Source organism: Camelus ferus, chromosome 12 (genome assembly GCF_009834535.1).
Source record: "Camelus ferus isolate YT-003-E chromosome 12, BCGSAC_Cfer_1.0, whole genome shotgun sequence".
Classification (NCBI taxonomy): Eukaryota; Metazoa; Chordata; class Mammalia; order Artiodactyla; family Camelidae; genus Camelus; species Camelus ferus.
The window spans coordinates 6311838-6326058 of NC_045707.1; the positions used below are offsets into that span (position 1 = coordinate 6311838).

A 14221-nucleotide genomic window follows, 5' to 3' on the forward strand; every position below is an offset into this window, starting at 1 on the left:
ATGCCTCTGTCTGTCTGGGTCCGAGGGGAAGGGGCTTGGGAGGACACCCCAAACAGCCCTTGTTTGGGGCTTCAATGGCCCACCCTCCTCGGCTGTATCAAAGACTCCCTGTGTGACCGGGGTAAGGCCCTGCCATCTGTGCCTGCTTCCTCATCTGCAAAGCGGGGGCAGGAATAGCACTTGTGACGAGGGCCAGTTAGCCACCCAGACAGAAGTGACCCCGTACCTTGTCATGGGAACTTTAATATCTGAGAGATAAAGTTCTTGAAAATATGCACCTTCCCAGTGCTCTGCCCCCATCCAGGGCAGGCAGGGTGGGCTCTGTCTCGTACCAACGCTCGTACACGCCTCCTGCATAGACAGAAACCTGTTCTGTTCAGAAGAACGAGCAGCAGCTGTATCCAGGGCCAGGGGTGGAGGGTGGGAGCCAGTCCCATCAGTGCTGACCGGCGGGGGACAGCTGTCCACAGACCCTGGGCCCACTGAGGTGGGCCTTCAGCAGGTAACATGAGGCAGGCATCCTGGGCCAGAGGAGAGGCCTACCACCCTACTCAACACCAGGGCCGGGGCTCTCTTCAGGCCTGGGCGGAGCTTTCTGGAAGTCCCAAGGGGCAGGTGTGGTCCCTGGTCATGCCTCGTGGGCTGTCTCTGGAAAAAAGATCTCACGGCATCGCTGCACTGTGTCCTGTGGGGACACCACACTGTGGCCAACGGTCCGGGGGTCGGTGTAGATCTCAAAGTCGTTCCCACCCTGCATACAGAGGAAGGGCAGAGAAGCCATATAGACATATGTGGTGCCTGGTGGAGGCTCCCATGGTTATGCCCCAACACCCACCCTGGCATGGAGTCCCTTCCCCACACTGGCTCCTACAGGGCTGACCCTCCTCCTGCCCCCTCAGAACTGCCAGGAAGCCCATCTTCTGGGCCTTCACCAGATCTGCCCTGACTTGCTGTGTTACATGGGGCAAGTGTCCAGCCAGCTCTGGGCCCCAGCCTTCCAATCTTTGTAATGGGGCTGGTGAGTACTGGTTGTTCTCTAGGAGTTTCCCAGGAGGTCTGTTCTGTCACCCTGTGTCCTGGCCTTGATCTGGGGGTGATTTGGGATGAGGGGGACTCGGACTGAGCCTGAGCCACACTCACGGGGCTGGTCTCGTTCCCAAAGAAGTGGATGGTGTCGAAGCTGTCCTGGTCCAGGCTGTCCAGGCAGTAGCGCTTGTCCCAGCCCTCAGGGAAGATGTCAAAGCTGATCATGCCACCTGCGGGGTGGAAGTTGGGGTGGTAGATGAGGCTAGCACAGGGGCAGCTCACAGGGAGCTGAAGGCACCCTCTGTTTGTTCATTCATTCAGCAACCCCTGAGTGTCTACTGAGCACCAGGCAGAGGGCGTGGATAGACTCAGGATCCCCATGGGGTTTCAATCCAGGTGGGAGAAAGGGTGGTAAGGACCAGACCACCTCAGAGCATGGAAGTCAACGGGGCAAGGAAACTCCCCAGCCAGTGTGTTCGGGGAGACCTCTCCGAGGTGACACTGAGCTGAGACCTGAGCCAGAGCAGCAATTGCTGGGGAGCAAGCACAGTCTCCAAGGCTGGGAAGGGTATGGAGTGTCCCAGTGACAGAGAAAGCTGGGAAAGGGCTGGGGCAAGGGCACACGGAACCTGGGGTGCAGGGAGAGGGTTTCATTAAGGGTGAGGAGGTGCTTCTGAAGGGCTCAAAGCAGGGGTATGACAGGGTCTGTTTTTCCATAAGGATCCCTCTGGCCACTGTGGGGAATGGACCGTAGGGTCATGTGGCAGTGGGAAAGGCTTTGGTTTTTGACCTGAGTCACTGGGTGGGGAAGCCTAGGGGGCCAGGAGGGGTTTCTAAAGACTTAGGAGTGAGGCCCTAGGTGTGCTCCTGTGCCAGACCTCAGGCCCTGCGCAGGGTATACATACCTCGGGAGAACCTTAGACCTTTGCCAGCAAACTCTGTTTTCAAGGCTTCCACAAACTTCTCCCGGATCTTCTCCTTCTGTAGGAGGGGAGGGAGCAAACTGGGGTTCAGAGGGCTGTGTACCAGGCCCTGGGCTGGGCACAAAATTCATGTGAGCTCCCTGAGAATTCCAGGTGGATTATCATGACCCCCCAACTTTACAGATGAGGAAATTGAGGCCTGGAGAGGGGTTATGCCTTGTTCAAGGTCACCCAGCCTCAGTGGCAGAGCCAGAGCCTGAATCCAGAAGGTTTGTAACTGAATACAGTGCCAGATCCTGCCAGTGTGGTATGGGCGGGGTACTCTGAAGGGAGCCTTGGAGTGGAGGAGGGTTGAATGTATCTACAAACACAGAATAAAGGGACACTCACTCACTGACCTGAGGATCTCCAGCCTGGCCCTGCTGGGACCACAGAGGGGAACAGCCATGCCAAGCCTGGAGGGGCAGCCCTCTTGGCTGCTGCAATGATGGGGGCCAGTGCCCCAGAAGTGGACCAATTGCCTAGCCCTGTGCTTTAATCGGTCAGTGATGGGAAGGACTAGAATAGGAGGAGAGGCAGGCAGTGGCCAGCAGTTTGGAGCCTGGAAAAGTGGTCCAGGGAGTGCATGAGAGATAAAGGCAGGCTGCCTGGGTTCCAGGCTTGACTGCTGTGCTTCCTGGCTGTGTGACTAGGCAATTCGCCTGACTTCTCCGAGCCTCTCTCCTGGGCTAAAGGATGGAAAAGTGATGAATAAACTCTGCTTGACATTCATGAAAAGCAAGGATGAGGGATGTGACCCTTCCTGGCAGCCTGGGCCTTGTCTTCCCAGCAGGAAGGTGGGCTCCCAGGGAGGCCAGAGTCCCTACCAGAGGCCAATCTGTGGGCCCAGGGTTAGAGCTAAGGGTGTCCTGAGCTCTGAATAAATGTTCCCACGTGGCCCGAGATGGCTGCACCTCTTGTCTCCATAGAACCAGGCTGGTCACTGGAGAGTCCCACATGCCATGTCCAGCCTCAGCAGAGACCAGCACTGTGACCTCGAGCTGGCCACTTACCCTTTGGCCTCAGTGTCCTCATCTGGAAAAGGGGACTACTTGTCCTCAGGGCCTGAGGGGCTGAAGGAGAATAAAGCATTTATATGGAATCTGGGCTGATGCAGGGAACACAGGAGGTCAGGACACTCCTGAGCTTCTCCAATATCAGAAGGGAGCAAATGAGAGCCAAAAAGACAAGACAAGACCCTGGCTGCTGTGAGTACAGCCAGCATGTGCCAGACCTCCAACTCGCCCCGCCCTCATTGCAGCCCATGAGATAGAACTGTGATTACCCCCACTTTACAGATGAGAAAACAGAGGCACACAGTAGTGAAACCACTTTTCCAGGTTACTGGGCATGTAGGAGGTGGAGCTGGGACTGGAAACCTAGGTGGCCTGGGAAAGGGCGCCCTCTCAATATGTGTGTGGAAGGGGGTCTTGGCCAATGGTCAATCTTAAACACTCCAACGAGGAAAGTCTCCAGGTTTGTGTGCATTGCCTACCCTACACCTCAGGCACAGGGTGAGAATGGGAACAGATCATCACAGCAAGTCCCACCTAACCCTTGGGACAAGGCAGCAGGGGGAGACCCAAGTTCAAATCTGCAATTACTCCCTATGTGACCTAGGGCAAGTCACTTCCCCTCTCTGAGCCTCAGTTTCCTCATTCATCAAATGGGGATAACACCATCTATTTCACTCATTCCATAAGTATTTCTTGTGTCAGGGGATCAGCACAGGGGATCAGCAGTGAGCAGCTGCAGAAAACTCAGCCCTTAAGAAGCTTACAGCTCTGGTGGGGGAGACAGGAACTAGCCAAGATTTTACAAGTAGGTGACACAGTGTATTAGAGGATGGTGACAGCTGCTTGCGAAGAAATAAAACAGAGGAGAGCAGGAGGCATAAGGGGGTGCAGTGTTATGTGTAACATTCAGACCGGATGGCGTGAAAAGGCTCGACGGACTGACTCCATCCCTGAAAGGGAGGGGGTGCGTGCTGGGGATGACAAGCCACATGCATGTCAAGGTTTAGCAGGGGCAGCACAGCCAAAGGCGACAGGGACCCTGGTGTGTTCCAAGAACAGATGCACAGGGAGAAGGCTGGAGAGGTGAGCCTGAGCCAGGCAGAGCCCTCAGGGCATCACGGGAGGGGGCCGGGACACTGTCCAGTTGGCAAGGAGACCCATGGAAAGATTGTAAGCAGGGAGTGGATGGGGGCAGATGTGCTTCACAAGATTTTCAGTGGCCTTGCTGGAGAACAGGCTGGCGGGGTTTTATGGAGGGGGTGGGGGTGAAGAGGTTTGAGACCAACTCTGGAGGCTGAAGCACTGGGAATTACTGTTGGACCTGATGGGGTGGGAAGGAAGAAATGATGCCCTAGGTGTTGGCCTAGGTAAGTAGGTGGCTGGTGGTGCTGGTCACCAAGGGAGGGAAAACCAGCTGTGCTGGAAAGATGCAGAAGTGCCTACAACCATGGCAAATGGGAGGTGTCCAAAAGAGTACAGGTTGAATTAGAACACCACCCACAACCAATCCATTTCACTGATGAGAAAATAGAGGCTCAGGGAGGGTGAGTGACTGAGGCCCTAGAGCCCAAGGCCGCACAACTGGTGGCACCTTGTCCAGTTCGGAGAACTCAATTCTTTCCTCCAGTGTACAGCTCCGGCCGATAGGGGAGATGTTCAGCATGCCATTCCGGAACTCGATGAAGGTTCCACTGGTGGTGAAGAGGGTGGGTGGGAGGGTGGGGAGCCAGAGAGAAGGAGAAGGGCCCTGAATTCAAATCCAGCCTCACCACCCACCAGTAAGTCAGGGCCCATCTGAGAGACCCATCCCCTTCCCCCCTCAGGCCCAGGATTGGGAGGAGGGGTGGGACACAGGCTGGGTGGGATCTCACCGCTTCTTGGGGAGTCTGAGCAGGGCCATGTAGCGGAGGCAGAAGTTGATCAAGTCCTGCAGGAGTTCCTCCCCCAAGTGGTTCTGGATGGTCTAAGCAAGGAACACAGGGCTCAGAGTGTGGCTGGCACAACTCTCTGCTCCCCCCCGACCCAGGACAGAAGGTACCCAAGGACTGTCCCACTGTGGAAAAGTATCCTAAGGCCCAGGTTGGGGGGCACTGACCTGCTTGGAGAGTAGTCTTCCGTGCTTGTACTGCACTGTGCCATTCTCAGCAAACACATAATCAAACTTTTCGATGACTTCAAAGCCACATAGAGGCCAGGGGAGAAAGAAAGAATGTGAGACCAGGTACCCAGAGCCAAGCAGGGAAGCCCACACTCCTTGGTCTGGCATTCAAATCCCACTTGTTCTATCCTGAACCTGCTTTTCCAGCCACCTTGTCTTCTGCAGCTTATTTTTTTCCAAACAAGCACACAAGCCAGTAACACTTCTGGGACTTTGCTCATGCAGCTCCTTCTACCTGGGATGCCCTCCCTCTTTACTTTTCCTCCAGGACCCAGCTCCTTCCTCTGGAAACCCTCCAGGACTTCCCAGGAGAGGACATCATTTCTGCTCTGTGCTCCCGCAGCTTCTCTGTACAAGGGCTTCCCATTTATTTTACAACTTCCATCACTGTGTTCTCAAGACTGGCTGCAAGGGGGATTTCTGGACTCTGCCACAGGAAGTGGCTGGACTGGGCGGTAGTGGGGAGGTGCAGGCAGCCAGCCAGGAGGCTGTTGCAGGGTCAGGTGCGAGGTGATCACCTGGACCACGGCAGGGCAGTGGAGACAGAGACATGGACACATAGTGGGGAAATTTTGGACTTGCTAATGGAATAAATAAAGGGATGAGGAAAAGGGAAAAGTCAAGGAAGTTTCTGGTTTGAGGAACTGGAGGCATTTGCCTAGGCTGAGCTGAAAGTGGGAACATAGCTGAGAAAAGGGCTCTGGGTCCAAAAACCTTCTGGGTGACTTCAGAATCCTGTTAAATGGGATAACCACGCCCACCCTAAAGCATGGTTGGGAGGAGTAAATGAAAGGAAATTAACACATAGTCATTTTCAACAAATGGTTATTGATTATGCCCATTTTAAAGATGAGGAAATCAAGACTCAGCAGGGAGGACTGAGAATATAAAGGCAGGATTCTGTCTGCTTTATAAACTGCTGTTTCTCCAAAGCCTGGCACAGTGCCTGGCACATAGTAGATGCTCATCAGATGTTTGTTGAGTTATTGAGGGAAATATCAGGCTGTTCACTCTACTTCCTTTGCCCCACTAAAGCAGGACTGAGTCTTTGAAAGTTCATTGCTCCAAGGATCTCCCAAACTCCCCACTCCCTCCACCCCATCCTAACTGGACTGTGGAACTGGCTCTGGCCCGCTCCTCTTACCTTCATCCCCCTCTCCCAGCTGCTCAGCAATCTTAGAGTAGTCAGAGCCACCTACCACACCGATCTGCACCCTACTTCGCAACTTCTGCAGGAAGGCAGCCACCTCAGGGTCGATTTTCTGCAGTGGGGCAGGAAAGCACAAAATTCTGGCTGTCAGCAAGTCTGGGACCTCCACTTAAGACCTCAGTCAGTGCTCAGAACCCTGGGAGCCATGTTCTACCTAGATCTAAGGCAGTTCAAGGTTTAGAACCCAGACCTCAAAATTAGATGCACTTGGATTCAAACTCTGGCTCAAGTCCCTCAAAAGCAGGATAACCTGAGCAAATGGCTTTGCCTTTCTTTGCCTTCGTTGTCCCATCTATAAAATGGGGATCATAGTAGCAACCACCTGGAGGGGGTCACTGTTAAGGATTAAGGAGATAGGAAATGAGTAAGAGATTAACTACTGACTAATCACTTGAAAAGATCCCCCACTGAGGAAATGTAAACCAATGAGTTACAATCCATGTTTTCAAACATTCAGATATGCAAAGATGACAAAATCTAGAGTGGATGCAGGGAAAATAGGCACTCTCAAATGTTGCTGGTCAGAGTGTAAATTGGTACAGCCACTTTGGAGGATAATTTGGCAAGATCTATTAAAACTGAAAATGCAAGTACCCCGTTATCCAGCATTGCCCAGGTGTATATAGATGTTCATTGGGTATGCTTTATAACAGTGAAAAAACTGCAAACAAATACGAAGCTAGTCAGTTGGAGAATGGCACACACCTGCTCTGAAATGCTATATTGTGGTTACACAGAATAAGGCAGGACTGTGCTTCCAACATAGGAGAGCCCCAGACACGGTGGTAATTGTCAAAAGCAAGTTGCAGAAAGGCATACAGATTATGATACCACTTATTAAAAACAAACAAACAAACAAACAAAAAGCCTCACAACTTTGGGGATGGTGCCAGGCCTGGGATCCTGACTAGTCAGAGAGGACTTTAGCCTTTCCTGTTATGTTTTCATACTTTACAAGAGAGAATGTGTTTATGAATACCTGTGTAATTAAAAATTAACTTTTAAAAAGTGCTAAGGACAGGAAAAAAAAGTCCTAAGGACAGATCCAGGTGGGTGGATAGCACTGACAACCTGTTCTTGTTTAGGCTGTTGGGTTAGTGGAGCTAAGGATCAGAGGGAGGGGTCGGGGCTGGTCCTAGACCCTGCTACCCTCCCACCACTGTCTTCTTCCTCCCATTCCTGAGGACCACGGAAGCTGCTGGAAGGCATGGTGGCCTGATTCCTGTCCAGGGCCCTCACATAGAGGAGGGGAGCCTAAGGACTGGGTTCCCATCAGCCTCTGCCCTGCAACCCAGCCCTGTTCTAGGAGATCCCTTAGTAGGTCCTTCTGAATCCAGACTGGAGAGCAAGACAGAGGCCTGCTTATCCATGCACCCAACTGGTGAGGGTGGATCTGAGGGCTCATTCTGAATGAGATCCAAAGGGAGAAAAACTGTGGAGCAGAGGTTGGAGCCATCAGTACGGTGAGGTGCTTTTAGAAGGAAAACTGCACTCCCACTCTCCCTGTACCACAATATACTCACGGTGACCAGAGGCCTGGGGCCTCCCACCTCCAGGTAGGCGGAGCCCCAAAACTCAGCCAAAAATGTACATAAGCCCTCCTTCCCTCCAGGAAGAGAGCCAGTGAGAGGGAGGTAAACTGGAGGAGAGGCTTGAGAAATTAGACACAAGCCTAGACCTACAAAGGTCAGGTGGGATGGCTCTGAAACCTCTTGCCCCTCACCCTCACCTGATGGTGACTTCAACGCTTGGGTGCACTGAGCCCAGTATGGAACCCTGGGTTCAGATGCCAGCTTCGGGCTACTGGTGCGTCCTCCTAGGGCTGAACAGGGGTGGGAGCCACGGCTGGGGAGGCCGGGGTGTCCCGGAGCCAGGCCTGGAGGGAGAGGAGCTAGGCCCCTGCCGGCAGCCTCCTCCCCACAACAATCAGACCCAGCCCTGTTGCTCCCGGGCAGAACGTTGGCGCGGACGCTCAGGGGCCGTGACGTGGGAATCCAGGTTTTCATCACTCCCAGCAGGCGGCCCCGGGGTGTCAGAGGCCGGGTATTGCGGCAGTCCACACTCGGTCCCGGGGGATTACGAGTCACGCCGCTGCAGGAACTACATTCGGTCTCCGGGTGTCCGCGTGACACTCCTGACGGGAGCTTCTGAACGTCGGAGCCCTACCTGGCGAGCTGGAGTGAGGGTCCCGTCCACGTCAAACAGGCAGAGGACGCGCTCCTTCCTGCGGGCGCCCTCAGCGGTGACCGCCATGGCTGCAGCTCCGCGCGCTCAGCTGAGTTGAAGGATGCAGCCTCTTGGAGCGGCGTCTGGAGGAAGCTAGACGGGGCGGGGCCTGAGAAGGGCGGGGTCCGCAAGCCGGCCTGATAGCGCCAAAGGAAGAAGGGGCGTGGTCAGGGCGTGATCTCGGCGGAAGGGGGCGGGCCCGGATGGGACAAGGGCGGAGCCCGAGCCTACTAGGGAGGAGAATTCTGATTGCACCAGGCTGAGAAGGGACGAGGCATAGGGCGGGGCAGAGTCCAACAGGATCGGTCGGATTGTTCCAAAGGAGACGGAGGCGGGGCCTAAGTGAGGGAATAGAACCAGGAAGGGAGGGGCGGGGCCAGAGTTGGCTGGAGGCGGGACGACTCTGATTGCATCTGACCGAGGAGGGGCTGGACTAGGGCGGGGCCTCGAGCCCGCAGTGCAGCGTCCCCAGGACCTGGGCGGAACTCAGCTTCTAACCATAACTCTCCCCGTGGCCGCCTTCACCCTAGGATTCACTTCTTTCCTGCTAATCCCTTTGACCTACAAATCTCGAGCTTTAAGAAATCTCTTGATGGCCTTTACTCAGGCTCTGGACTTTGCCAGACGGCCTTCCCTGACCTTTACTCCTGCTGTCATTCTGTCCACCCCATAAGGCGCAGCTCACGGTTTACTTCCTTCAAGAAACGTACCTAGACCCTTCCGTAGTCACAACTTTTTTTTTTTTTATAGTGAGAAACTTTATATTTAGAATTAGCCAGCTGGACTCAGTGTAGATGATTCCAGTTTTGTTGGCAACATCCAAAGCATGACAGTCAGGATCTAGTCGTACATATGCCTTCTCTCCATCAGGCCTGATCAGGGTGTTGACCTTAGCCACGTCAGAGTCATAGAGCTTTTTCACAGACTGTTTGTTCTCGTGTTTGTTGGCCTTGACATCCACAATGAATACAAATGTGTTGTCTTCTATCTTCATGTCAGACTCCGTGGTCAGGGGGAACTTGATGGCATAGTGATCATGCTTATTTCTCCTACGGGAGCTCTTCTGAGGATATTTGAGCTGCCTTCTGAGCCGCAGTGTTTTGGGCTGTTGGAATGTGGGTGACTTCCGGATTTTCTTTTCTTTCTTTCTTTCTTTTTTTTTTTTTTTTTTTTTTTTTGTGGCTGTGTAAGCCTTTCAGTACTGCTATCTTGGCCTTCAAAGCCTTTGCTTTGGCTTCAGCTTTGGGAGGGGCGGGGGCTTTCTTCACTTTCCACTCCATATTCATGAAAATTATTTACAACTATTTCACCATCTCGTTGACTTTGGTTGTTTTCCCAGCTTCGCCAACCATGTGACTTTGGACAAGTCACTTCACCTCTCTGAGGCTTTGTGTCTCCATCTATAAAATGGGAGGAGCACCACCTACTTTGTACAGTTGCTTTGCACATGAAAAGAAATAATAAATATAAAAGAGCTCATACAGCAGGCCCTCTCCGAAGGAGAATTTGTATGCATGTGCTTCATACTGATTAAACAGCTATTATGTGTCAGCCGTCTTAGAAATGTACAGAAGATTTGAGCCAGCAATTCAACTTTTAGAAATTAATAAAAATATTGGGGATCAGTTAGATTAATTATTATCCATCAATAAGATGAATTGCCGTGAAGCCTTGAAAATATGTGTTGTGGAATATTTAACATGGAAAAATCATACTCCCATTCTTCTAGTACAAAAGTAGCAGGCTGTCTCTGAGTGTGGTATTATGGCAAATTTCAAAGTTCTTTCTCCCCTTGGAAATGCATTGGCCACAACTTCCTCTTCTCCAAGATTCTCTATTTCTTCCTCCAGAAATCAGAGTCAAAAACCCACCTCCACTTCCCTCTGTACTCTGAGGGATTGCCCTTCAGCGTGAGTGGATGCCTGGTTAGGCAGGTGTTTTTGCTACGTCCACTATCCTTGCCCTGATGCCTGTGATCCAGTTTTGGTCATACAGAGACATGCACCTGAGTGGCAGTGCTGTGCCCAATGCTTTTGATAGGCCTGTTTATTTCTCTGTTTTGTTAGCCGTGGTACTCTGGGGAGATCACTGGAAGCAGAGTCAGGAGAACCTCAGTTAGGTCTCTGATAACCACAGGGACTTGAACAAGTCACCTTCCCTTGCTGGGCCTCAGTTTCTTCATCTATATAAATGGGGACGTAACCCCTACCTGAGAGGACTATGAGATAGTTGTGGACAGTGAATGTTGCCTGATATTCCAGTAAACAAAGAATGTTCCCCAACATTCCAGTTCTAAAAGGATAAAGCCTTCAGCTACTGCAGACCCCTGCCCCCACTCCTCTCACCACAGGGGACCCTGAGGGGAATTCAGGATGGAGAAAAACAGGAAGCATCCTGTGGTTTGGATACTGGCCCTAGATTGTTAAAATGCATATTTTAAGGAATAATTTCAACGAGCTCCCCCCTCCAAGCTTGCATCTTTCTATACATAGGAGAGCACTAAAATCATTAACTTGAGATGTCTGTTTTTTGTGATTAGCAATAATCTTTAAAGGTTTTTTTTTTTTCACCAAAAATCTATATCTTCTGGCTCCTCCCCTTATCTCTTCAGAGCAGTTCCTTAGAGCCATCTATCTGAGAGGCTGTCTCCTTGGCTAGAGTCTCAGTGAGATCCCCAAATAAAACACAACTCGCAATTTTTAGGATGTGCGTTTTTCTTCAGTCGACATAGTAATAATGGATATCTATTGATCTTTAGTATGTGCCAGCCACCATACTGGACACTTGGCCACATATCTTCATTCACTCTCACAGCATCTCTAGGAGGTGTTATTGTCCTCTCTTGGTGAAGAAAAAGAAAAAGGAAAAAGCCTTGTGCCCAGGGCTGCACAGAGCATCTTGGCAAGCTGGCAGGGCTGAGACCAGGGTGAGTGAGGTACTTGCTTCAGGCACAAAATTTAAGAGGGCACCAAAAAGCTCAGTAATCAAAACAAACAGTATATATATATTTTTTTTTTAAATAAAAGAGGGAATTTATTAGAAGAGTACAAAGGTTCTTGCAGGGATTCCAACAGTACATTTTAATATATTTTTTAAAACATCAAAATTAGTACAAAAAATCTATGATGAACAAATTATCAAAAAAAAAAAAATTAAAGACAGGATCAATAATTGTGCCGAGCTGAGGAGCCATACTGGAGAGGCAAAAGGCAAATCCATCTTTCTTTCCAGGCCCTGTGGCAGAGTTTAGTTTAATCATTAAACAATCTGTTGTGTCAGACACTGTTTTGGGTCCCAGGAACAATGTAGGGAAGAAAACAAGAACCCTGCCCTTAAGAAGCTTTTGTCTTCTGTTGGATGCAGGCAGCAAACAAAACCATCTCCATGGGAAGGAAGACTGAACTCTTCTCTGCACCTCCTGTTCCACCTAGATCTGGTCTCTAGATCTGGGGGCTGGCTGGCAGGGCTAGGACTGCCTAGATTCATCTCTAACATCTCACAGTCAATACTTGTTTCATTGCTCAAGAATTCTTAGGGACATGGTTAAATGCAGATACCTGGGTCCTATCCAGGAGCTGGGGCCTGGAAGCTGTAGGGTGGGGCCCACAGGAAAGAGCATGGTGTTTTTTTTTTCTCCTATGGTTGGATCCTCTTTTCCAAAGACAAAGACAAGCTCTGGAGGGAACGGTTTTCTTACAAGAACCTTTCCCAGTCTCTCCCTGGATTTTCACCGCAACCCATTTTACTGATGAGGCCACTGAAACTCAGAGAGGGAGAGTGAATTGCCCTGAGGCACGGACGCAGGAGGACCAGGTGGGCAGCCCTTATGACCATCAGTGTGTCCCTTTAAGAGGGAGGTTCTTCCCTGGCAACTAGTGCTAAGATGGGGCCCATGGCAGGCCCCAGGGAGAGCAAGGAGCAGGACTGGGGAACTGGGACTGGGAGGACTGGCCAGAAGGATGTTTCCAGAGCACCAAAGGAAGCCAGGCCTGAAAGCAGGAGGCCTGAGACCCCAGCCTGGCAGGATCCTGCTCAGGAAGGAAGACTCTCAGAGCTTCAGGGCCAGACAGTGGCTGAGGTTTGGAGGTTAGTGACTTCCATGTTTGGTTTGGGCAGTGTACCTCTTACCTGGCGTGTTTCACTTACTTTTGCAAGAACCCTCTGAGATGAGTACGTTTATACTCAATTTCCAGAGGTAGGTGCTGACACCAGAGAAGGGCAGTGGATCTCCCAGTCACAGCACACTTAGGGTTCTCATTCAGTTCCGTTCCCCTAAAGCCCACACTTTCCCCTGACCCCGGCTGTTGGTAGAAGGCCATATTTTGCTGAGTGAACATAGAGGGTGTTGACCCTCTTTTCCCGGCCTGGAGTGTGGCCTTCTGACTGAGGGTAGGCAGTCGCAGCCCCAGGGGCAGCCCGGTGTAGTGGGTCAGTCAGACTGAAAGTTCCCAGAGCTGCCCCTCCCCAGCCAGGTGACCTTGGACAGGTGCCTCCCACTCTGGGCCTGTTCCACATCTGTAAATAGGGCCACCGCTGCCAGCCTCTCCGGGCTGTCTGGAAGACAGGGGGTGCAGGGAAGGAGAGGTGCTTGAAGAGGCTCTGCAGGGAACAGGTCAGGGCTGGGTGCTGGTTTTAATTTCATCTCGGTTCATGGGCAGTGGGAGGCTGGAGAGACTGTGGATGTTTTTTCTCCATTTTTTAAGATGCCTGCAGTGCTTCCATAGTTCTCACAACAAATAAGTCCATTGAATTTAAACAAGCTGAGGGGCGCATGCTCAGAAGTGGTGTTTGTGGAGGGGGTGGAGGCTGTTGCTCAGTTATCATAGGCCCCCTTGGGGCTCCCTTAGCCAAAGCCAGTGGGGACAGGGATGGCACTGCGCCACCTGGGGCAGAGTTTGTGTGTGTGTGCGTGCGCGGAGGCAGCAGCCCTCCCCTGACACCTGGTATTAGTGATCTCTGCAGATCAGAACTCAGCCCCAGGACTGTGAGAACTTGGGCAAGTCACTCCTCACCTTCAAGCCTCCCTCGTCCCCCTGGGAGGGGCCTTAGAGGCTATCTGGCCCAGAAACTATCAGGTGTAGAAACTGAGGCCCAGAGAGGGGAAGGCCTTGATCAAAGTCTCTGAGGCAGAGGCTCAATCCAGGTTGGCCTGTGTCCAAGTTTTTATGACTTGTGCTTCCCCTGAAATGTCAACCCTCCCAGGACTGAACTGGTGGATTGATTCACTCAGAGATGCCAGCTCTGTGCCAGGCCCTGTGCTGGGTGCTGGGCACTCAGGTAATCAGAGCCCTGCCCTTGAAGGGTTTCAGCTGATGGGAGTGTGATGGGAGGCACCTGCTGGAGGGAAAGGTCTGCCTTGCCTTAGGGAGAAGTCAGGAAGGCTCTGTAGTGGAAATGCTTGTGCTGGGCCTTTAGTGCTGAGTGCAGGTTGCTCTGATAGGTAAGGAGAAGGGATCCAGGTCCAATAATTGGTAAACCGACGCTGGAGGTGGAAACCGCCTGCAGTGTTAGGAACCCACACATGCAGCAGGGTGTGGGGGGTGGAGAGGTCTGGGGACAAGTTCGAGAAGAGCCTTGATAAATAAGTACAAGGAGCTTGGCTGCTGCCCCAGGGGGGAATTGA

At 52.0% G+C, this 14221-nt stretch overlaps 1 protein-coding gene across 1 annotated transcript; it reads right to left on the reverse strand.

The window, feature by feature from the left end:
- Positions 1 to 223: 223 nt before the first annotated feature.
- On the reverse strand, positions 224 to 8703 carry PMM1 (phosphomannomutase 1). The gene is made up of 8 exons (XM_006174700.3): positions 8539 to 8703; positions 6307 to 6424; positions 5100 to 5176; positions 4876 to 4967; positions 4596 to 4695; positions 1932 to 2007; positions 1141 to 1256; positions 224 to 751 (listed from the first exon to the last, which is right to left on the reverse strand). Exons 1-8 carry the CDS (start codon positions 8623 to 8625, stop codon positions 629 to 631), a joined length of 789 nt encoding a protein of 262 aa, XP_006174762.1. The 5' UTR covers positions 8626 to 8703; the 3' UTR covers positions 224 to 628.
- Positions 8704 to 14221: the final 5518 nt, after the last annotated feature.